Genomic DNA, 22,504 nt, shown 5'->3' on the forward strand with positions numbered 1-22,504 from the left:
CGTTGGGGTTGTCTGCCTTTTTGGTCCCCTTGTTCCATTTCGTCATGCTCGGCTGAGGAGGGGATGTAGTGTTTCTCGGTTGTTGAGGCGATGTATCTGTTTACGCGTTGGGCCACCTTGTCATGTCATGTCTGCGGGAGCTGAACAAAGGACGTCGCGCCTCGTGGACTGGACTTGGCCGGCTGGTATCAGAGGTTGTTAGCCTTGCGTTGAGCCCAGGGTTGGAGGGTCGCTGTCCGGTGGTCGGGACCTTGAGCAGCTTTGGGGGGATTGTGGTTGTTTCGTTACTCCATTGGCGGCTAAGTTGGTGGTTTTGGTTTCTTCTCTCTTGCCCATTGTCGCTATGAGTGTCTTGGATGTTTGTAGCCGGCTGTCCTTAAGTTGCCGGACGGATTTGCCGTGAGTAAACGTGCCGGCTTAGAGGTATGCACATGCTCCTGTGGATGACGGACTAGCTGGCATATGAATTGACACTTGGTAACGGTACTGTTAGCGGTCTGGTCCTTGGAATGTCCAATATTTTCCCAATCGGACTCGGGGGTCGGTTACCTGGGAATGGATGCTGCTAGACCGAGTTGATTCTCAAAACTGGTTACTCCTAAAGATATCAGGGAGAAAGAAACCGCATCACTCGAACCCACAACATTGTACAGGTAGAAGATCAAGGCTCAATTTTGGCTATATCCCAACCAAACCATAGCTACAAACCCAAGCTCATTACACTCATCATCCCATGTCCCAATAAAATAAATTCCACCCATTGTTACGGCGGTTTCCCATCAACAGATCCGTTTTCATTACATCACACAATCCCAGCAACCAGCCTAGAACAGCTTGCCGGCCATGTTAATAGCCACACTCTTGTGCTCGGTGTAGTTGTCAAGCGCAAGCTCGCCCAGCTCGCGGCCGATGCCGGACGACTTGAACCCGCCGAAGGGCAGGGCGTGGTTGAGCATGTTGTGGCCTAGGGAATTAACCAGTTAGTGAATAGAGTTCATACAGCCAGGGAAGTGCAGTGAGAGAAGAGGGGGGGGGGGAGAGCTTACAGTTGACCCAAACGGTACCAGCCTTAAGCCCGTTGCTGACCCGAATAGCCGTGTTCAGATCCTTAGTGTGCACCGACGCAGCCAGCCCATACGCAGTATCATTCCCCAGCCTAATAGCATCCGCCTCATCCTTGAACTTAGCAATCGCGGCAACCGGCCCAAAAATCTCCTCCTGCATGATCTTCATCTCCTGCGAGACGTCCGCAAAGATCGTCGGCTGGATGAAATACCCCTTATCACCGTGGCGATCACCGCCCGTGACAACCGTAGCGCCCTGCTCCTTGCCAGACTGGATGTACCCCATGATACGGTCATACTGCAGCTGGCTGACCTGCGGACCCTGGAAGGTCTCCGGGTGGAAAGGGTCGCCGACCTTGTTCTTAAGCGCGCGGTCCTTGAAGGCGGCCACGAACTTGTCGTAGATGCCTTCTTGGACATAGATGCGGGACCCCGCGCAGCAGCATTGGCCGTGGTTGTAGTAGATGCCGAAGTTGACCCAGCTGATGGCCTCCTCGATGTCGGCGTCGTTGAAGACGATGTTGGGGGATTTGCCGCCGAGTTCGAGGGTGACTTTCTTGAGGTTGGAGGAGGCGGCCGCCTTCATGATGGTGCGGCCGATGAGGGTCGAGCCGGTGAAGGCGATCTTGTCGACGTCCATGTGGGCGGAGAGGGCCGCGCCTGCGGTCTTGCCGAAGCCGGAGATGATGTTGAGAACGCCGGGGGGGAAACCGGCTTCTTTGACGAGGCTGGCGAAGACGAGGGCGGAGAGAGGGGTTTGCTCGGCGGTCTTCATCACGATGGTGTTGCCTGTGGCGAGGGCGGGAGAGATCTTCCAGGCGAGCATGAGCAGGGGGAAGTTCCAGGGGATGATCTGGCCGCAGACACCGATCTATAGCTGGGTGGTCAGTGATGATGTTTCGAAACAACGGGGATGGTGTATGGGCAACGCACCGGCTCCCGCCTTGTGTAGTGGAACATATCGGGGCTGATATCAATCGTCTTGCCCTCAATCTTATCGGCCCAGCCACCATAGTAGCGGATGCAGCCGGCTACGCCACCGACATCACCGCGGGCCATGCTGATCGACTTGCCGTTGTCAAGCGACTCTACGGCAGCTAGCAGGTCCAGGTTCTTCTCGACGAGGTCGGCCAGCTTCAGCAGTAGCGCACCGCGCTGCTGCGGGGTGACGCGACGCCACTCGCCCTCGAAGGCCTTGCGGGCCGCGGCAACGGCGGTGTCGACATCCTCCTCGGTGGCTTCGTGCACGGAGCAGATGACTTCTTCTGTGGTGGGGTTGATGACCTCGAATGTCTGCTTCTTTGCGCCCTCTACGAACTCGTTGTTGATGAAGCTAGGGGTGAATGGTTGTGTTAGCTTTGGGAGGTCTCAAATGCGTGTGGCGCGTTGCGGGGTACTACGCGGCACTTACAGTCCTGTCGGCTGCTTGTACTCGCCGGTAATCGGCGTCTTGAGCTGGATGGATACGTTGGCCATGATGATGATGATGATGATGATGATGATGATGATGATGATGATGATGTGGTAGTGTTGTGGGAGAGTCGAAACCGCAACGTAATCTGTGTCAGGTAGAACAACGTAATTAAGCTCGATCACGCTTTGAGAAACCACAAATTATTGGATGGGGAAAATGAACGAGGGGTCAAAGAGAAGATGGGACGGGGGTGCCCCGCCCGAGCTTTATAAGTGGAAATATCGAGATGTCCTAGTTAAGGGGCAACGGGGTGTGGCAAGCCGGGAGAGCGGATGGTCCACAAGCTCCGCACTATGTACGTCAGGCCTTCTCCGATTCCCCCCTCCTCCAAACGGCCGAGTGGAACAGCAATTGATGAGCAAGCAAGCAGTCTTGTTCCATTGTTGTCATGCACAGTATGTACTATGTATGCCGGCCCACGGGGAAACCCGACAGACATTTTCCGGAGGGGTCGTTAAGCGGGGTTAGTGCATTCCAGTTGTCCATCAGGGATTGTTGTCTGCGTCTGCTGTGACGATGGCCGAGACCGAAAGGGACGAAATGTTACGATTAAGCTTGTCCAATTGGCCAGCACGGCCGGTTCATAGGAAAATCCGTGCATAGCAGAACTCCAAGCTGCCGCGCATCGGCCCGTGTGTCTGAGTCGGTTCCGTGTGCAGATTTCTGTTATAGGAGCTGCTTACAAGGTCACAGCTCTAGGTGAAGGGCAAGTAAAGCTCGCTTCGCCCATCTAAACTAATGATGGCAAAACTGACATAGAATCTCAAAAAAAGAGCGTTCCAAAGTCCCTTTGATCGTGATGATACGCTTCCTAGCTTCCCCGCAGTCCGGTCGGCACGGAGATGTGCTACCCCACACTGCGTGGCTTGTCTAAGCCGAGCCGAAGCGTTGTTACCACGGCCGGGTGTGGTTGGCCGTCGGAATCTACACTAGAAGGGGAAACACTGCTCACGGGACCACGTGCAGGAGACCACTTCCATTGCTCCTGGCCCAGAATGAAGAGGCCATCTGTACTTGTTCATGAAAGCCGTCTCGCTATGTTTGCTCGTGTCTGGTGGATGAGTATTTGCATCACTGTGTGCAGATGCTATCAAAGAACCCCGCACGGCCGAACGCCTCCAGCCGAGCTCGATCTTGGCGTCGGGTCTCCGGAAGACCAGCGCTGTGTACATACCGTATCTCAGACAACCGATCTTTAGAGTCAACCCTCAATGAAACTCTAAGTGGCGGGTTGATTCTGGTAACACTTTGGGATCCGTTACCGGCGTTGTTTTTCTGAGCGGTGCTTTGCTCGGTAGCGGGGAGGTCAGCCCGAACTCGAGGGAAGTTCGGGCTAATTGGGAGCGAGAGCAAATCACAGTGCGGTATACAGTACGAATCGAGCGTCCTTGCTTAGCAACCTGGTGACGTCCTTGACGAATTTTGGGTGCCCTGTTCCTCGAGACTCGAGGTCTGGACCATTGTTGTTCCTGTTCACCTTTCCAGACATGTTTTACTCTGAGCTTGGAGTCGGAACCCGAAGACAAGGGTCTGATCCGACACTTGGTGTATATTTATCTCAAAAACGGATGGAGTCACTGATGCACGCTGGGTTTGGTTTAGAGTCGAATGTCAAATTCTGGCCCGCTTGTGAGTCGAGGTTCCTTTCCTGACAGTTCATCAGTAAAAATGTCAATGTCAAATGGTTTTGCAGACCCAGCGCAGTTTTCGGGTGGTGTGTATCGCCCCACCGATAAGCGATAAGAAGTTTGGGGCTGGGAAAGAGGGCTTCGGCGGTCGGCGGCTCTCCAGAAAATTTCTCCGACAAGCCCAGGAAGGTGCCCCCCAGCCATCGCCGTCTCGTCCACCTGAGTGGTCGCCTTTTGAAGCTTGCCGTTCATCGTGATGAAACTCCCCAGATCGATACCATTGTAGACGCAATTGATTCCCACGACCGGCGCCCTTCCGTTCGCGACGGTTCCCCCGTTTTGATCCGCCAATTGGCCCGCGACTCGAACGTCATCGGTGCCAACCACCACGTTAACCCCGGCTGCGCGGGCTGCATGGCCTGGTCTTGTTCGCCATGGCCGACACGTCGGAATTAGAAGCAGAGCTTCTGGCTGCCCTCGGCGCGCCGGGACCTGCGCCTCCAGTTGATATCCCGACCCAATCCAATGCCCAGCCACAGCAGCCATCGAACGATGCCGCTGGGCGCCCTTCACTCTCTCATGTTGTATCTCCGACTTCGACAGAACCACTCCCTCCTGCGCCAACTACCGTAACCTCGGCCCCGGCGGCGGCCGCCCCCGTACCGGCTCCTGTTCCCTCGGCCGTCAATGCGCCATTACCGACGATGACTTCCCCCCTCGATTCGCGCGCTGCGCCGGACGCAACGCCGAAAGCCTCGACCCCTACTCTCCACAAACCTCAGCTTCCTCCACAAAATACATTACCCCCCCAGCCCAATGCAGGGCCCCAACAACCTCAGCCGCCTACATCTACCGCCCTAGCTCAAGAGATGCCAGGAGCGCGGTCTCCAAAACGCCCCAGGAGTCCTGACGGGACCGATGAGAGCAACATCAAGAGGCAAAGGACAGATCAGCCGAGCCATGGACCAGACGCCACGGGGACACAGAGTGTCGACTTTGCCGCCCTTCTGAACGATGCACTTGCGAACTTCGACCAGCACACCGTCCCAGAAGACGGCGACATCGCCATGCCCGACATCGAAAACACGCAACCAGCCGAGCCAGAAACCACGGCCACGCCGGAGGCCGGCAAGGAAGAAGGCAAGATTATGAAGGCGTCCAGCAACCCGTTCTACGTAATGCGCTCCATGAGCCTGCCGGTGCTGGGCAACATCGCGGTGCAGATCCTGCTCCGGCTCTCGCAACAATCGCGGGCCGAGACCGATGCGCTCCTCGCCGACACGGCCTCCGAGTTCCGCCGATCCTACGACATGCTGCGCGACATGTTCCGCGAGACGCGCAAGGCCTTTTCCGATTCGCCGCTGCTCTCCCCCGACGAGCTCGACATCACCGATTCCGAAGACCGCGAGACGATACGCATGTCCAACTTGGCCGCGGCCGCCGCCAGCGTGTTTGGCGCGCACGATGTAGCCGCCCACGATGTACACGAGGTCTTTTTGTCGATTTTCATCCCCGAGGACGGGGAGTATAAGGCGTCTGTGACGGACTTGTTTGTGTCGTTGAAGACGCGCATGTTGCTGGATGCGCTGAATAAGACGGAGCCGTCGCAGCCGCTGTCGCAGTTGTTGGATTCGTTGTTTCCGGTTAATTTTGAGGAGATTGTCAAGCAACGCAGCGGGGAGCCGGTGTTGAATGGGGATGAGGAGGTGCTGGTTGCGAAAATCCGGGAGAGGAGAGAGCAGTTGGTCAAGAGTGCTGCTGATGATGGGATTAAAAGTAGGTTTTTTGAGGCAGGGTAATTACCGTATTAGTGATAGTTTGCTGACCTTTGCAGGAACTCTCGAGGAGCAATCATCGAGCTCACGGTTTGCCGAGAGCCTGAGTTCGTTCCTGGAAGGCCATCTCGGCATTGTGGTAGACTACGCCGAGAAATATGGCGTGAACATTCCCCTGAACGAAGAGGACACGATTCCCGCACCTGATCCGAGGGGTGCGCAGCCGGACGATAATCTCGTGGCCCTGCTGCAATCTCATCTCGGCCAAACGGACGGTGATTTGCTGTCTGGGAGAGACGGCTTACTGGGCGCTGTGGGAGACCAGAACGCGACGGATGACGAGGGCCTCGCGCTTAGGAAGTTGATTGAGGACTCGCTTTCACACGTTCCGGATTTGAAGATTCCGTCGGCGGATATGGATGGTGAGAATGGGACACCGGATTTGGATTCGAAGAATCTGGCGTCGTTTATTTCGGAGAAACTGAAGACTGAGTTGGATCTCCCGCATGGCCTGCCGAATCTTCTAGGGGGGGGGCACTCGCCTAATGGTAAGATTCTCCCCCAAGAGCCAAGTTCTAAGGAAAATATGCTAACTTCCAGACAGTCCACCCACAGTATCCCGGCCAGCCCAACCAGGGCCACTCTACACAGTACCCATCTTACCCTCAGGGAGCCCCAACTGTCGGGGCCAACGGCGACCTGCTACCGCCCAACCAATCAATGCCCACGGCCGCCCTTTATGAGAAGGCCCGGCAAGCAGCCGTTGCGAAGTCGTCCAACACCACTCGGCGCGAGGGGCTGCACTCGACGAGGCGACCATGGACCCCGGAAGAGGAGAAAGCGCTCATGGCTGGACTGGATATGGTTAAAGGCCCCCACTGGAGCCAGATCTTGTCGCTGTTCGGGCCGCAGGGGACCATCTCAGACATTCTCAAGGATCGGACGCAGGTGCAGCTGAAGGATAAAGCGCGGAACCTGAAGCTGTTCTTCCTGAAGACAAACTCGGAGATGCCGTACTACCTGCAAAGCGTGACCGGGGAGCTGAAGACGCGCGCGCCCGGGCAGGCGGCTCGGAAGGAGGCGGAGGAGAAGGCGCGGATGAATACCGAGGAGGAGCGGGCGCGGGTGCAGGGGATATTTGCACTGGCTGGGGGTCTGCAGAATAACCACCATCCGATTACGAACGCGCAGCTGGGGCCACCCAAGCGAGTTAGTCCTTCTACCCCTGGCTTTGGAGGGATAGGTGCTGGCGCGGGTTCTCAGGCGAACGGTGCGGTGGCGGGGATGCCTCGGATCAAGACGGAGGCATCTGACCAGAGTGCCCTGCATAAGGTCACGGCTTTTCCGCCGATCCAGCCGGCACCGGCACCGGGATCGGCCGTGCAGCAGGCCAGAAGTCATCTCCCGGCTCTTCAGCCGCAGGGGCAGCCGGGGCAGCAGCAGGGAAGGCCGCAGATGCAACAACAGTATCAACCATTGCAGCAGCCGCAGAAGCCACAGCAGGCGGATGGACACAGGCCGCCGGCGGCAGGGCAACCTCGACCCCAACAGCAACAGGGGCAGATGCAGCAGACGCAACAGCAGAGCGCACACCCAGCACGTCCAACTCAACCGCAATCGGCTTACCAGTCGACGCCTCAACCACATCATCCAGGGCAGCCGGGGTCGTCTCAACCTCGACCTCATCCCCAAGCGCCGCGGCCTACGACAGCGGCACCACCACAGTCATCACAACCCATACCACAGCAGACACCACAAACACAGACACAACCCGCACAACATCGAGCACCGCCAGCCAACGCACAGCAGGCCCATCCACCGTCTCCAGCACAGAATCAAGCACATGCCCAACCTCAGAGTCACGCACAGGCTCAACCAGCTCAACCGGTCCAACCCCTCCAGACACCTCCCATCCCACCAAACCACCACTCGACGCCAGACCATGCGCAGGATACCAAGTTGTTGGAGACGCTTAAGGCGGCGATTGCGGCGTCTACGACTAGTGAGGGGCAGGCGCAGGCTCAATCACAGCAGCAGCAGCAGCAGCAGCAGGTTCAACAAAAACCCCAGCATCCCCAACAGCAACAACAACAATCACCGCAGTTGCAGCAGAAACAACAGCAACAGCAGTTACAGCAACAACCGCAGCGACAGCTCCAGCAGCAGCCGAGCCCGCAACATCAACAATCGCCGCAGTTACAGCAAAAACAACAACAACCACAACACCAACCGCAACACCAACACCAACGGTCACCACAGCAGCAGCAGCAACCACAACCACCACAACAACAGCATGCCGTGCCAGTTGCGGCTGGTGTATCCGAGGGGTCAGGATCTGGGTCATTGAGTTGAGTTTGAAGTTGTGGAATATGAAGTGTGGCAGATATTGTAAGTTGTGAGGTTGTTATTACAAGATGGAAGAAGCGGGATACGAGGTTTTGTTTTAATTCAGCGCCGCATATTTGTCCAATGTAAATGAAGCAGGCGGGGCGCTCATATTGGAGGTTGTATGTTTGTTTGTTATACTTCAGATATGGGATGATACCACGGGTAGGGATGGGCTTGGGACTACTGGCTAGGGTTAGGTCGAATCAAATGCAATGGAAATGTGTTGTTTCTGTCGAGGCGGGGTTGTTATTTCGGTTGGGGTTATGTCGCCTGAAACGAGGGATGGTGTGAATCTGGAATGGGCCGTGACGCTCGATAGACTCCAGCTTGTGAACTATACCACCATCACTACACTTTACAGTGAGATATCTCCGGTCCTCGACGCGGGTACACGGTCTGCCATCCATGTGGTTAAGTGCTGAGTTCATTTTCTATTTCTCCTTTCTTCCCACCTCGCCCAGCCTGCTTGACTAAGTTCCCTTGTTATTCATTGCTGTACCCTCATCTCTCATCTCTCAACTCTCACCATCCCTTCTCTACAACCCTTCCAACATCAAGAAAGTCTTTCTCTTTTTCCTCCTCTTTCCTCCTCTCCTTCCCCATATCAATTCACGGCAAAACTACACCCGCCCCCTGCGCTTTCAGCTCACAACAACCCCCACCTCACGAAGAAGGACCGCTACCTACAACCAGCCTATTGTCTCCCCTTCAGGGATATGTTCACAGTGTTATGGATGTGCAGATGGAATGGAGAGTAGAAAATTGGCACCATGAAGAGCACAAAATCGCCTTCTCTGTCTTGAAATAAACATCCCTGCCCGGCTGTTCTACATTCTGTTTACATATGTTGTCGGCTGTTGTTGACTCAATGGACGTCCGAATCTTCGCAGCATTTCCAGGGAGCGTCCTCCCCAACAGGTGATTGTTGGGCCTTCAATCCGCGTTTGGTGAAGTCGGTGTGGGCATCCCACCACTGGCCCATTCTCGGCCGCGGTGGTCGGTGGGCGAGACGCTGTCTCCTGATGTTGGTTTTCCAACTTTAAGTCCATGAATGGGTACAGGATTTTACAGCCGGCCACCAGCTACACAAACCTGAAACTACCCACATCTCGGTGAGCCTTGTCTTCAAAACCGAGGTCGCTGACTCAAGTACCTTGAGTTGGCCGCCACCCGCCACCTCTGGCAGTAGTTTCAAGCTCGAGCAAGGTACTTTGGAGAGTCAAGAAGAGATGCTGCGGAAAGAGGCAACTGACAGGCGCTTGATTAAACCGCAAGCGCAAGCATACGGTATTTCTAGTGAGTGGATACAGGTGACAGGCTGCGCTCGCTGTGACCAAAAAAAGCGGCAGGCCAAAACAGATAACCCAAGTCCAGTTTGGCAACATTCGATCAAATTTTAATGGCCTTTAACGGCTATAACTGGAATAGCTACCTAGGAACCTAATACCTATATGGCCGTATATTGTTGTTTGAAACCTAGTTTAAACCTGTCAATAGTGTGATTGAATATTCTTTTTCCTCTCTTTTCACTTTTCTTATTTATCATCCTTTTTTGTCATCTTTCACTGTTTTGATTTATCCTTTTTTGTCTTCTTTCACTTTTTTGGTTCATTCTTTTTTGTCGTCTTTTGCTTGTTTGATTATGCTCCTTCCTCTCTGCTTTTTATGGTTGTAGAAAAGTCGCACTGTGGCACATCGAAGGACCTTGGTCTGCCACTTTTTTTTTTTTTTTGGCCACAGCAAGCCGCCGTTCCCTCAACTTCCCTGTGCACACTGCACAGATCTTGCAACCTCTGGGCCAATGGATAATTCTGCGCACCAGATGAACAGGCAGGTCGCGAAGGCGCATCGCCCAGTTCGCAGAAATTCGACTGCTGCGAAAAACACTCAATTGGCACCAACGAACACAACACAACTTGGGGTTGTCGAGAACAGTGAGGAGCCGGCTTGGGTATGAGCACCGGAGCATCAGGAGGTCCGTGATGAAAAGAATCATAGGCTAGCTAGGGACCATTGTAGATTCACCTTCAACAGCCTCAACCCAAACGTGTCCACCTCCCCGGCGCTCCCTTCCTCCGAGACTTTCTTGACCCGGTTGACCTTCAACGTCACCCTCAGCCTTTCCACAAAGCCATATTTGAGTGGCTCGAAACCATTGGGACGGATAGGAAGAGGCGCTGCCGGCCCGACTGCCATCTTTCCCGACCAGATCGACACTTTTCTCTCCCCAACAGCGAAGAGCTTGTGTCAAGACGACTAGCAAGGTCGGCCCCAATAATGGACCAGACACTATATGAGGATGGGTTCGCGATCCCGCAGGGGCCTGCCTCCATTTCGGCCATCACGGGCGTGACCCCTAACTCCAGTCGATCAACCGAGAGAAGCTTGGTTGAAGAACCATTCTACCGGGACTATAATCTTGCTGTAAACGGCATTTATATGCAGCATCCATGCGACCCGCTTCCCGAAGATCTGTCGAAGTTGGTGGATTCGATGCGCCGTGACAGGAAATCTCCTGGCCCATCCGTCGACGAGGTCGAGAATAATAGAGAGCTGCAGGGCTTGTTGCTGGGGGCCGAGGCGTTTGAGGTCGAGGACTATTTCAAGCACCACATTGTCCCTTCCATCGAGGCGACTGACCAGCTCCAATGGAGTGGACGAGAGCCGATGGCTAAGCACACTCTTCCCCCATTGCAATCCAACTACAAAGTCAGCAACCCCGCCCCCGATCTGCTCTATGGATACCGCAAGCTCCAGGCTTTTCCAGAGGAGAGACAGCAAACTCAACTCATTTCGATGGGACCAGAGCTCATGGCAACCGATGGAAGCCCGAGTTTGATCTACCCGTTCTTTACTGTCGAATTCAAGGGAGATAGTGGAAACATGTGGGTAGCGACGAACCAATGTCTTGGAAGTGGTACGGCATGCGTACATCTTGATGAACGCCTGAATGAGCAGCTTAAGCAATCTGGCAGCGAGAACGTGAAACTCATTGATTCCGCGGCGTTCAGTATTGCCATGAACACTGGGCTCGCGTGCCTTTTCGTCTCGTGGAAGCATTTCGAACTCGATTACTATACGGCACACGTTGATACTTTTGCGCTACAGCAGCCTGAACACTACATCAAGTTCCGAAAATACGTTCTAAACATCCTCGATTGGGGCAAGGACAAACGGCTCCGCGAAATCCAGGGGTCTCTTGACACGCTGGTGGAGAACAGGAAGAAGGTGTCCGCGGCGTCAAAATCTCGACCGGCGCCCTTTGACGAACCCGACACCGGCTGCAAGAGATACAAGACCAGCGAGAGAACGCAGGAGTGAGATGGAAGTTGGTGTTAAGGTCCGGCCCTCGGCCGACCAGGGTTCTGTCACCCGTGGGCGATCATGCGATGCCTGGGCTCGCTGTGGCCAAAAAAAGCGGCAGACCAAGTTGTTAGATAACTTGTTTTTCTACAAAAGTGAAAAAAATACAAAAAAGAATAAACTGAAAAGTGAAAAAAGATCAAAAAGAATAAACTGAAAGGGTGAAAAAGTGAAAAAAGACAAAAAAGATAAATCTAAAACGTGAAAATAGACGGATCACATGACTAAAACGGAGGAAGAGCACGGACCATCAACACAACCTTATATGGACACTGTGCTGGGGCCGGGAGCCAGGGTTAGGGTAGGGTCACATGATATGCCCTCTTCTGTAGCTAAATGCCTTCCCTTTCTCCTCCTTAAGATCAATCAATAGAACATTGTACGCCTACGCCACAGGGACAACACCTTAACGTTGGAGGGTTTTGGTTGCAGATGCTGAAGACATGGAAAACGTCGAAGATATGGAAGGGATGTAGCGGGGTTAGGGTTAGTTAGATATGACCAGCCGGCCCGGCGCCGGGCGTCGGGGCTCCACCCCCGACTCGCCAGCAGTTTGTCCAGTCAAAGGACGAAAGCAAGACACCAATCAACGCGGGTTCCGCCCAGCGTCCAATCTCCCCCTCATTTTCGCATGCACCGTCAGGGTGTCTTTCTCGCTGGCCTCCGCCCTCTGTTCCGCCCTTTTCCACTCTGCATCCCGCGTTTCGCATTCCGCATTCCCAATCCTGACAACCAACTGTGTTACGGACGGACAGGGCAGGACACGGCACGGCGCTGCACGTTCGTTACCACGCAGGACGGTGTGGGTGTGTCGTGCGACTGGGGTGTGTTTGGGTGACGTTACACGCGTGACGGGTTCAGTACACGGTAACTGCGGGTTTCGTTACGGATTGATTATTACAACACGCATACACCACAGACACCAAATTCATAACCATGCAGACGGAAGTCGAGGGACCACGGCCGAAGAGGTTGAAGATTGCGGTGGCGTGTGAGCTGTGCCGGGCGAGGAAAAAGAAGTGTGACGGGTCGCGGCCGGGTATGTTGCTAATTTATCTTTTCATCTCCGTTCCACGGGACAAAACGAGGGTTACGCTGAACATGATTACATACGCACATGAAGACTGACACCCTGCAGTGTGCAACCAATGTCACAAAAAACGCACCCCCTGCGTCTATCGCCCCGAACCCAGCGGATCGGAATCCACAGGCGTTTCCGGCTCCGGTCCCACCCCTCGCCTGGTCGAGCCCAGCCGGACTCCGGGACCCGGACCCGGACCCAGCGTAGACCGGGATCCAACCTGGCATCGGCCTTTACTCTCCGGCCACGCTCCACCCTCTCTCCCACCACCACAACTACCACCACCACCACCACCGACAGGATCCTATCATTATCCCCCCCGTAACCCATCCTCATCAACACCGGCCCCAACCCCCGGCGCCACCCAACCCCACGAGGATGCACCAGACGACTCGGAACCCCCACGCGGGTATGTCCACGGCGTGTGGGCCGGCGAAGTGCGCGCAGCATGGGATTCACGTCTGGGGATCCCACCGGGGAAGCGGGGGGCTAGTCTGACGCCGTTTAAGGATGCGCCGCTGTTTGATCTCCGGTTGGATGAAGACCCGCCTGGTGCTGGTGCCTCTTCGAATACCGATAACAACAGCAGTTCCCATCAGGGGGAAGAAGGGAATGCGAATGTTACTGCACTTCCGCCTCGGCATGAAGCAGATTATCTAGTTGGGCTGTACTGGTCGCATATTCAGCCTTTGGAACCGTTTCTTGACGAGCATGCTTTTCGCGGGCGGTATGATGCCCTTTTCGCTAATCCCATCGCCAAGCCGGGAAGTGGTGTTGACGACCGCATCTTCCTCGCCACCTTAAACATCGTCTTCGCCCTGGCAACTCAACTCCAAGAAACCATCCCAGCCCGAGAGCGGGACCGGGTGGGGGGGATGTATTTCCGACGGGCGTGGGGGTTGTTTTTTATGTGCGGGCAGGATCTGTTGTTGTTTGCGACGGAGGCGGTTGGGGTTGAGACGGTGCAGTGCTTGTTGATGATGGGGAGGTATTTGCAGTGCTCGAGTAATCCGCATCGGACGTGGATGGTTGTGGGGGCCGCGGTGAGGATGGCGCAGAGTATGGGGTTGGATCGGGGGGATCTGAAGGAGAAAGGGAGTGGGGTTTCTGGTACAGGTGGGAGTGGAAGTAAAAGTGGGAGTGGGAGTGGGAAGGGGTTTAGGAGGCGGTTATGGCAGCTCTGTGTCTTTGCCGACAGGTAACGTGCTTCCCTCTCATAGGATCTGAGAAAAGTTAACACTGACACTAACATACACACAGACAAGTCTCCTGGATGACCGGCCGAGCATCAGCCGTCTACCTCCCCACAACCCACCCGCACCTAGCCCATCAAACCTCCGACCCCCACGACGATCCCAGCAGCGACCGGTACATGTGCCTCACCATGAAACTATACGACATCTGGAACCTCATCTCGCTATCCTTCCACTCCTTCCGTGTCGGTCCCGGCTCTTCTGGTGTCCCTCCACGGTCGGCACCGCCGCCTGTATCGCGGTTCGAGGAGCATTTGAATAATGTCTCGCGGTTTGATGTTGCGCTGGAGCGGTGGGAGAGGGAGTTTACGGCTGAGATGGGGTATGTGCCACGGGAGAGGGGTGATGGTGGTGGTGGTGATCGGGTTTTGCATACGCAGGCCGTGCTTTTGCGGATGAGGTAAGTTTTTTCTCCTTTTTACTCTTCGCCTTTCTTTTTCTTCCCTTTTTTTTTTCTTTTTTTGTTGTTTCCTCACTAACATCAGAAGAACCCTCCATGCCCGCCTCACCCTCTTCCGGCCCATGCTGGCTCGGCACTGCCTGCTGCGACCCCCGGAGCCGGCCCCTGATGGCACTACCCCCGAGAAACCCCTCGGCGGCACCCTCAGGAGTCGCATCGTCGAGGAGTCTGCTGCGCTGTGCGTGGAGAATGCACAAATCTTACTTCGCCTGCTTGTGGACGAGTGCTGTCCTCGGCCGCCGTCTACCACTGGCAGTAATCCGAGTAATCCCGGTTCTTACACATCGAGGGATGCCAACCGGGCCAGCACTACCGCAGACGGGGACCACAGACACGTCGACATCCCCTGGTGGCAACGTGTGTTGTATTTACATGTAGCCGGGATTGTGTTGCTAGCCGCGGCACTACATCACCAGCACCAGCAGCAGACGCCGAGTGCGTCTATGTCGTCGTTGCCGACGCTGTCTGCGGATACGATTGCCCTGGTGATCCACGCTTGCCGTGCGCATGCTCATCTCACGCCGTTTTCTGGGCAGTGTCTGGTGATGTTTGAGGCGCTAGCTGATCGGGAAGGGTCGCAGCGCCAGCAGCAGCAGAAACCCCAGGAGGAACGCCAGCAACAACATCAACCACAGCAACAACACCAACAGCAGCAGCCACATCAACAACAACAGCAGTCACATCAACAACAGCAACAGCCACATCAACAACAGCAACAGCCACATCAAGAGAAACACCACCAAGAACCCCAGGAACGACCGCATAGGACATTCTACGATCCCGTCACTACCATCGTCACAACTGCACCCGCCGCGCCATCAACACCTGTAGCTCACGGGCCTCTTCCGTATCCCTCACCGCAGCCACATCTACATGGCTATCCACTTCCGCCCCCGCCTCCGCCTCCTTTCTCAGGAGGGTCAGGCTCAGGAAGTTATTATCACCCAGTGCACAACAACACCCCAAACCACCCGACCGAGTCCCAGGCCAGCCCATACCCGCATCCGCACTCCATTCTCACACACAACACGCCCAGTCTAGCCTCGACGCCGAACCCGGCGCACTTCACATCTCCCCCTAGCTCACATCTCACTCCCCACTCTCACACCCACTCCAACCCAACAACCAACCCCAGTCCCAACCTCCACACCACCAACCCTGCTACGACACACCCCAGTCCTTATCCTGACACCCATCTCAGCGTTCCAACCCACACAAACACATCATCATCAACACCTCAACCAAATATGACACCCCCACTAAGCATAGACATCACCCTCTCTCCACTTCCTCTGCTCCATGATATCCTCCTGCCAGATCTGATGAGTGAGCCGGGGGTGGATATCACAGGGGAAGGAGGAGGGGAAGCGGGGATGGCGTTGTTTGGTGGGAATGGGAATGGGAATGGGGAAGAGCTGTCGCCGTGGTTGTGGGGGTATGGTATGATGGGGATGGGAGGGGGGGTTGGGGTTACTTGGTAGGTTTGCTTGGTTTAGTAGCGTGTCTAGATTGGGTTGTGAATGGGGGATGGGGGGCGAGACGAGGTGAGAGATGTAGGGGATGAACAACAGCCAGGTTAGGTAGCTTACCCTGTTAAGCAGGCGGGGTTAGGGCGACGGTCTAGGAAGGGTACATAAGTCTTAGGGCGTTGGGTTTACGATTTGAGGGTGTTGAATATCTGCTCAGCTAGGGGCGCTATATAAATAGAGTTGGTATTTGCTCACCCAGGTGTGACTAGTTAATGTGGTGATGGTGAAGTGGAATGAATCGGTGGGACAGGACAATATACAGGATCACATAAGTGATATCGGTTAAAAGCAGTGACTTGTTTGGGATAGGATAAGTGACATGTTACCAAAAATATGAATCGGCCAATGCTGAAGGTATTATACCTCCGCCGCGGTTTACAAGCCCGATAGACAAGCACGCACTCTCCCCACTGCGATGTAAGCATCGCAAGATCAGCAACCCGGCCCCTGATCTGCTCTACGGATACGACAGGCACGAGGCCTTTCCAGAGACGAGACATCAAACCCAACTCATTTCGCTGGGGCCAGAGATACTGGCAACCGATATAGAACCAGAGCCTCATCTACCCATTCCTCGCCATCGAATTCGAGGGAGATGGCGGAAACCTATAGGTGGCGACAAACCGATGTATGGGAAGTGGTACGGCATGCGTACATTTCGTCCAACGCCCGAACGACTGGCTTCGGCAGCAATCCGGCAGCAGTATCAGCAGCAGCAGCAGAGAGAGCGTATTACAGCCCATTGATACCGCGGGATTTAGCATTGTCATGTATGGCCAATAAGCTCGCCTCCACATCTCGTGGAGACATGAGTTCGGAGTTAATAGATGTGGGGAGTTTGGATTTTTGTTAGCGACAATGGATAACTACATATTTGCACCAGACAAACTTGGATTTCTCTCATGACTTAACCAACTCTGTATCAAACATTATCTTAAAGTGTCACCATATCTTGCCTCATTATTTACAAGAAGATGTCAAAGATATAGAAGAAATCAGCGGGGCTGTAGCGGCCCCACTTCTCCGTCCGGTCGCTGGTGGGGCCGGGCCGCCACTTTCCTTTTTCGGACGTCCGAGTCAACGACACCTGACGACACATGCAAACGAACTGTAAAGTAGCCGGGCATGGATCGTTAATTTCAAGACAAACTAAAGATGGCCATTTGGCAAGGTTTGTTCTTCATAATAACAATTCCCACTCTTTATTGTCTGTCCACATCCATACACAGTGAACACATCACTGAGGCAACGAGGTCGTGGCCCAGGACCGACTGACGCGAGGGAGGGTCCTTTTGCGAGAGCGTTGTCGTTCCCTCGTCGCTGTTTACAGAGTTTGTAGCATAAAGTCCCGGTTCTGACTTGCGGATTCTCTTGGCTCTTTCACCGATGGCGAAAAGGAGACGAACGTAAAGGGCACGATGATAAGACATGGAAACTAAAACTGTACGTCTATGAGCAAATATACGTCATGAAATTGAGTAGCGTCACGAAAGGAACAAAAGACAAACGAAACAAAACCGCGCAAAGAAAGAAGAGAACCAGAGTAAATCAGACACCCCAAAACCCATCCAAAAATGACGAAAAGCAGACCAACACGGCAAACAACATCACCCATCACAAAACATAAGAGACCAACATCGCAAAGATCGAACCTGTCGGGTAAAAAAGTCAGTTCGCCAAACTTAGAAAAGCACACTGCAAGGAACTCAGGCTTACCCATAACAAAAGTCAGCAGGTACCCAACCATGTCCCTATCCACTGCAACACGCCTCAAGGTTTCGACAAGACCATGGTCCAACTTCTCCACCCCGGGCTGCTCGGTGTTGGCGGTTGGTGCGTCGCTTGCTCTCTGATCCTCTTCTCCCAGTACTTCCTCTTTGTGAGGTGTCTCGCGGGAATCCCCTTGACCTTTCTCCTGAGTCTCCGCCTGACTACCTTCCTCATCGCTTTTCTCCATCTCCCCTCCATACTCCTCCACTTCCCCATCCGGCGTATTTTCACCTCCTGACCCGGGTTGTGAGACGCTATCCCCAGCGGCTGGCGGGTCAACAGCAGATACCTCGGGTTCCTTCCCAGAGCGGTCCAATTCTGTGTCAGGCGCGCCAAGGAGTTTTGAGGTACCGTTTTCGAGTGTCCCAGTTAGTTGCGCGTCGCCAGTCGGGTCTGCCGCACCAATGGCATTCGCAGCAAGCCTCTCATTGACGAGCTGAAGGAGCGTGTTCTTGTTTGGGACGTCGAGCCATTCGATCCATTCGCGCAGGGTCCATTCCATCACCTCACCGTGTTTGTAAAAGGGTAATTCCTCAATACCCTCCAGAAAATCCTTGTTGTGATCTATTGCCGGCCAACACTTCCCTGCTTTATCTTTCTTACCATCCCCACTCGCGTTGATAACATAAATGCGTAAATCTGTATAGCTCCCCGGGGGCGGGACCTCCACTCCAAATGAACAGTCCGGGTTGGCCCCCAACCTCAAAAATATTTCCATCACTTGTCCAAAAACGCCAGCGTTCGTCTTGACCCATTCATCGCAGCCAAGACACAACAACGCGTAAAGCTCCATAAGCGGATAGTGGTGCCATACAACCATGCCTTCAGGGTCCAATGTACATAGTCTTGGCCCGAGGATTCGTCCTCCGACTCTCTGAACATAAGTTGTATATTCTATCCAAACGCCAGATTTCCTGTCAAGATATGGCCACAGCTTTGTGCACGACCTCTGGAAAAGTTCGGTGCCGGTCTTGGATAGATGTGGCGATGTTCTTGGCTGTTCGAGATATCCCCAGGTGAGTAGAAGTGCCATTGCACTGTTCAACAACCACGTCCGAGGGCTGTTATCAAGCGTCCATAAGGAATAATGATTGTGGGTTGGCTTGTCCACAAATGTAGCAACAAGTGGGCTTATAACAGCCTGGCGAGGGTACATACCCCACCCCTTAAGCCATCCAATTTCATGATCTTCGGCTCGACGCCCGGACTCCCGACCATCTATTCCTAGAAGAATGGGTAACTGTGTCTGCTCGAAGACAGCTTCCAAGCGTTCCAGAAAGTCGTACGGAGGCGCATCCATTCCTCTGATTTGCCGAAAATCAAGCAGACGGTTCATGAACCTGGACCGACGGTGGCTAAAGGCACTGCCAAAGCTAAGCTCAGCTAAGAAGGTTTGGCATATCGCATCGGCCACCTCAGTGAGCGATGAAAAGCCGACAGCATCCATCAGCCTCTCTTCGATTAGAGGATCCCGGAAATATTCCAGGATCGACCGGTGCGCGAAGTTAATTACCGGGCTTATCGCGGGCGACTCAATAATCCGACAGTCCTCGGTGTCGGAATAATAGTGCTCCTCCGTTTGGTGCGTCTCCACCAGCCCCTTGCACCAAAGGCGTAAGTACTTGTATGCCTGATTCTTTCTTTGGCTGATACGGTCAAATAGGATACCCCTTTTCCGTACGAAATCTTCCCAGTTCACAATGGCCATTCTATGGGCAAACGACGGATCCCTACAATACTCTTCAAGGAAAGAGTACTGGGGGGCAGTCAGTGGGATCTTGTGATTTTTCGAGAATGTAACCATAAGAAATGTAAGGTAAGCTTTCCTTCGGTGCCTTTCAGGAATGCTCGCCACGATCCTGTCGACCAACGGCCGGAATCCAGCTGGGAACTTGTCGAGAACATGAATGTCCACTTCGCCGGTAGACTCCCAGTCCTCACGGATCTCTTGAATAACCAAAGTCGCCCACAAAAAGATCCCTTCCGCTTTTTGAGGGATCTCCTCCACAATTGAGTTTCTGACATCTTCGGGAATCTTGGGCAGCCGTTGCATTACGAAACGCCGCATGTCAAACCGGGTCAACTCGTGAAGGCGTAAGGTGGCGTTAACAGGAAACTTATTGTAGAACGCAGGTTCCTCCCTGCTAGCCACGCACAGTTTCACGTTCTCACTGGTTTCTGGAGCCCACTCATGTAACAAGTCAACCAGATCAGTTTGATCCCTGCCACCAGAGTCTTGGTATTCATCCAGGGCGTCGATGAAAATACAGAAACAGTACTGAGTGGAAAACCGCTCATCGCAGATGATTTTGCGGAGGGCAGCTTCAACAAGTGACGGGCTGATTGTAAGGTGTGTCCCGCTCGCTTGCCATGGCTGGTCGAGCGCTGTTCTCCATATTTCAGGTAGGACCTCTGGCGCCAGCTCGGGGCACTCCTTAAGGATGTCATGCAGAAGTGTCTTGAACAAGCCGCTGAGTTGTTGCTGGGGCCCACCAACCATGACCGAGAAGAAGTAGGCAGGTTTGACCAAAGTTCTTTGGCCCGCCCATCTCTCCAACTGGTTCGTGATTTCTGGATGATTGCGAAGAAGTTGCATCAGGGTTGATTTTCCGGAACCGAACTTTCCAGCGATGTGGAATATGCCGCCATCTGAAGAGAGCCATTGACGGAGTTTGTCACGGGCGTCTTTCATCATGGCGGCTTCTTCGGCATCTTCGGGCAGAGAATCAATTTCGGGCCCGCAAAGCCAACTGTAGGAGCCACCGACGGTTCGCAGTTGCTGTTGTATATTATCGAGGTGTTCTTGCAAACTATCATCACGGTCCCTCATGTTCTGGTACCGAAGTGCTCGCAAAATTCTGGAGTGGGCAACTTTGTGGATAACTTCTTCTTGCCTTCCAATAAGGGTTTCAATGGCCTTTCGGTCGCGGCCGTCCATCCAGGACCGGTCGCCGTTCTGGGTTTGGAGTTCCCGCTTGAGCTCATCCACGTTGGTCAGAAGCTGGACGAGGATGGTGCTGTTCTTTTCCGCGGCATGGCCGAGATCCGAGATGGAAACGCTTCGGCAGGTCAGTAATATATTCAACGGGATACCTAAAAGTATACAGATATGCGCACCTTGAGGAGTATATTAGAACCGCAGACAGCCGGGTTTCGCATCGACCCAATTTCTCCTCCAACTCTGTCCTCTCCTTCGCGTGAATGACGTTGTTCCACGATGCAACCATCAACTTCCATTTCGCCTGCAATCCCTGCGTATCTGGGTGCTTCATAGATCCTAAAAGGCGGATAAGGTCGCCAGAAACTGTTTGGCAGTCCTTTGCCAGGTTGTATAGGAGAACGTCCATCGAGGAGGAGGCCCCTTGCCCTGACGGTATCTGCTGCAGCCTGACGTGAAATGCCTCCGCGCGGTGAAGGACATCTTCGAGTGTCGCGTTTTCGGCGAGGGTTCCTTGGCGGTATATCTCGGCGCCACCTTTGACGAGTTTCCAGGCGAATGTCACGAATGATAGGATCCCAGAGACCATGCCGATCGAGGTTGCTGGGTCCATGATGCATCAACTAAAGCCGGCCAGTGCAGCGCACTGCCTCGACTTCTAGCTAAATCAATGCTGAAAGGGCAAACCAGAAGTAATGCGTGACTTAATCAAGAATGCCAGGAGAGTGGGAAAAGGCCCAGGGGAGCGTAATGTAAAGGTCGTCGGATCGTTACTGTCCAGTGTTGTGTCAAGATACAAATACCACAACTCAAGAATAAAGAGATGAAGCTCCAAAAGACTTGCCCGGGTACGCGGGGAAGTTCACTTGCCAACCGGTTCTCTGGACGCCGCCAACAAATTCGCTTCCCAACCACCGATGCGAGCCTTGCAAGGCATAGTGGCGCTTCACCCTGCATGCTGCAGCTCTTTGACGAGCCAAGCAATTGGCGGCCACATAGCTCTGTGTCACCATCCCGTGCATATCGGTGCTCCCCTCCAGTGGCAGTGGCGGCCAAGTGCAGGGGAAAACACTGTTCACTCGTTGCTAGCACCATCATGAGCTTATCAGGCTCATTCTACACATGCAAGACATGTATGCCTGCATTCGAAATGGCGCTAGGAGGAGTGGCGAAGCTGGTTAATTGCAGGGGGGGAGGAAATCAGTTGGCTGCCTGAAAAAAAGTTGATAATTGACGCAGTGAGCGTAGCGAAACGGTCCTTTGATTTCTTGTTGTCTGCCCTCTGCAGTTCCTTGTACTGTACGGTTACCGTCGTTGAAGGTTCAAGGTTGCCATGGCGTGCTGAACTACTGACCTCCTACTCTTTGTCTAAGTCTAAGCAAGATACAGCCAACCACCTAGAAACAGCCTAACAAGGACAAAAGCCGAGTTCCGGGTCGCCATCTTGTCCCAGGAAGTCGGCCCACCGCTGATGAACGGCATTCGCAAGCCCAAGAAACCAACGGCGACATTCTTTTTCCCTCCTCCCGGGGTTCATTCCTTGACTGCCGGATTGGTCTTTTCTTACTGGAACTTGTTAAGATTCAAACCCCTTAGGTAGGTAATCTCTCATCCGTATCGCAGTGCAAGAACAATTAGGTACACTTACGCCATATGCATTTGGAGCCTATGAGCGATTCGGTTTGTCCGGCCGTTGGCCACCTTTGAGCTCCTGGCTAACAAATGGCTCCGGAGAGGGTTAGGGTTGAAATCATGGTTCTCTTTTCCAGTACTCTAACGGG

General features: G+C 54.0%; 5 protein-coding genes across 5 annotated transcripts; 3 read left to right on the top strand and 2 right to left on the bottom strand.

The window, feature by feature from the left end:
* Window positions 1–824: 824 nt before the first annotated feature.
* C8A04DRAFT_39603 (aldehyde dehydrogenase domain-containing protein) lies at window positions 825–2,540 on the bottom strand (the record flags this gene model as incomplete). Its single annotated transcript, XM_062784649.1, has 4 exons — window positions 825–964; window positions 1,047–1,935; window positions 1,998–2,397; window positions 2,476–2,540. The coding sequence occupies 4 exons, from the start codon at window positions 2,538–2,540 to the stop codon at window positions 825–827; spliced, it is 1,494 nt and encodes a 497-aa protein (XP_062634148.1).
* Window positions 2,541–4,600: 2,060 nt separating this feature from the next.
* On the top strand, window positions 4,601–8,293 carry C8A04DRAFT_39604 (telomere repeat binding factor-domain-containing protein; the record flags this gene model as incomplete). The annotated part of the gene is made up of 8 exons (XM_062784650.1): window positions 4,601–5,942; window positions 6,001–6,489; window positions 6,546–6,889; window positions 6,923–6,970; window positions 7,007–7,066; window positions 7,103–7,216; window positions 7,247–7,828; window positions 7,892–8,293. 8 exons carry the CDS (start codon window positions 4,601–4,603, stop codon window positions 8,291–8,293), a joined length of 3,381 nt encoding a protein of 1,126 aa, XP_062634149.1.
* A 2,061-nt stretch (window positions 8,294–10,354) lies between these two features.
* C8A04DRAFT_14614 (uncharacterized protein) lies at window positions 10,355–11,650 on the top strand (the record flags this gene model as incomplete). The annotated part of the gene is made up of 1 exon (XM_062778167.1): window positions 10,355–11,650. A coding segment is annotated over one exon (1,296 nt), but the record flags the coding sequence as incomplete, so codon positions are not given.
* A 978-nt stretch (window positions 11,651–12,628) lies between these two features.
* C8A04DRAFT_14611 (uncharacterized protein) lies at window positions 12,629–15,061 on the top strand (the record flags this gene model as incomplete). The annotated part of the gene is made up of 6 exons (XM_062778165.1): window positions 12,629–12,731; window positions 12,831–12,917; window positions 13,074–13,325; window positions 13,380–13,971; window positions 14,034–14,426; window positions 14,512–15,061. Coding segments are annotated over 6 exons (1,977 nt in total), but the record flags the coding sequence as incomplete, so codon positions are not given.
* A 2,568-nt stretch (window positions 15,062–17,629) lies between these two features.
* On the bottom strand, window positions 17,630–21,336 carry C8A04DRAFT_31652 (uncharacterized protein; the record flags this gene model as incomplete). The annotated part of the gene is made up of 6 exons (XM_062781823.1): window positions 17,630–17,667; window positions 17,732–18,349; window positions 19,136–19,385; window positions 19,467–19,541; window positions 19,641–20,844; window positions 20,903–21,336. 6 exons carry the CDS (start codon window positions 21,334–21,336, stop codon window positions 17,630–17,632), a joined length of 2,619 nt encoding a protein of 872 aa, XP_062634152.1.
* Between the last annotated feature and the right edge of the window lie 1,168 nt (window positions 21,337–22,504).

Source organism: Dichotomopilus funicola (genome assembly GCF_033296635.1).
Source record: "Dichotomopilus funicola strain CBS 141.50 unplaced genomic scaffold C8A04scaffold_70, whole genome shotgun sequence".
NCBI classification, from domain to species: domain Eukaryota; kingdom Fungi; phylum Ascomycota; class Sordariomycetes; order Sordariales; family Chaetomiaceae; genus Dichotomopilus; species Dichotomopilus funicola.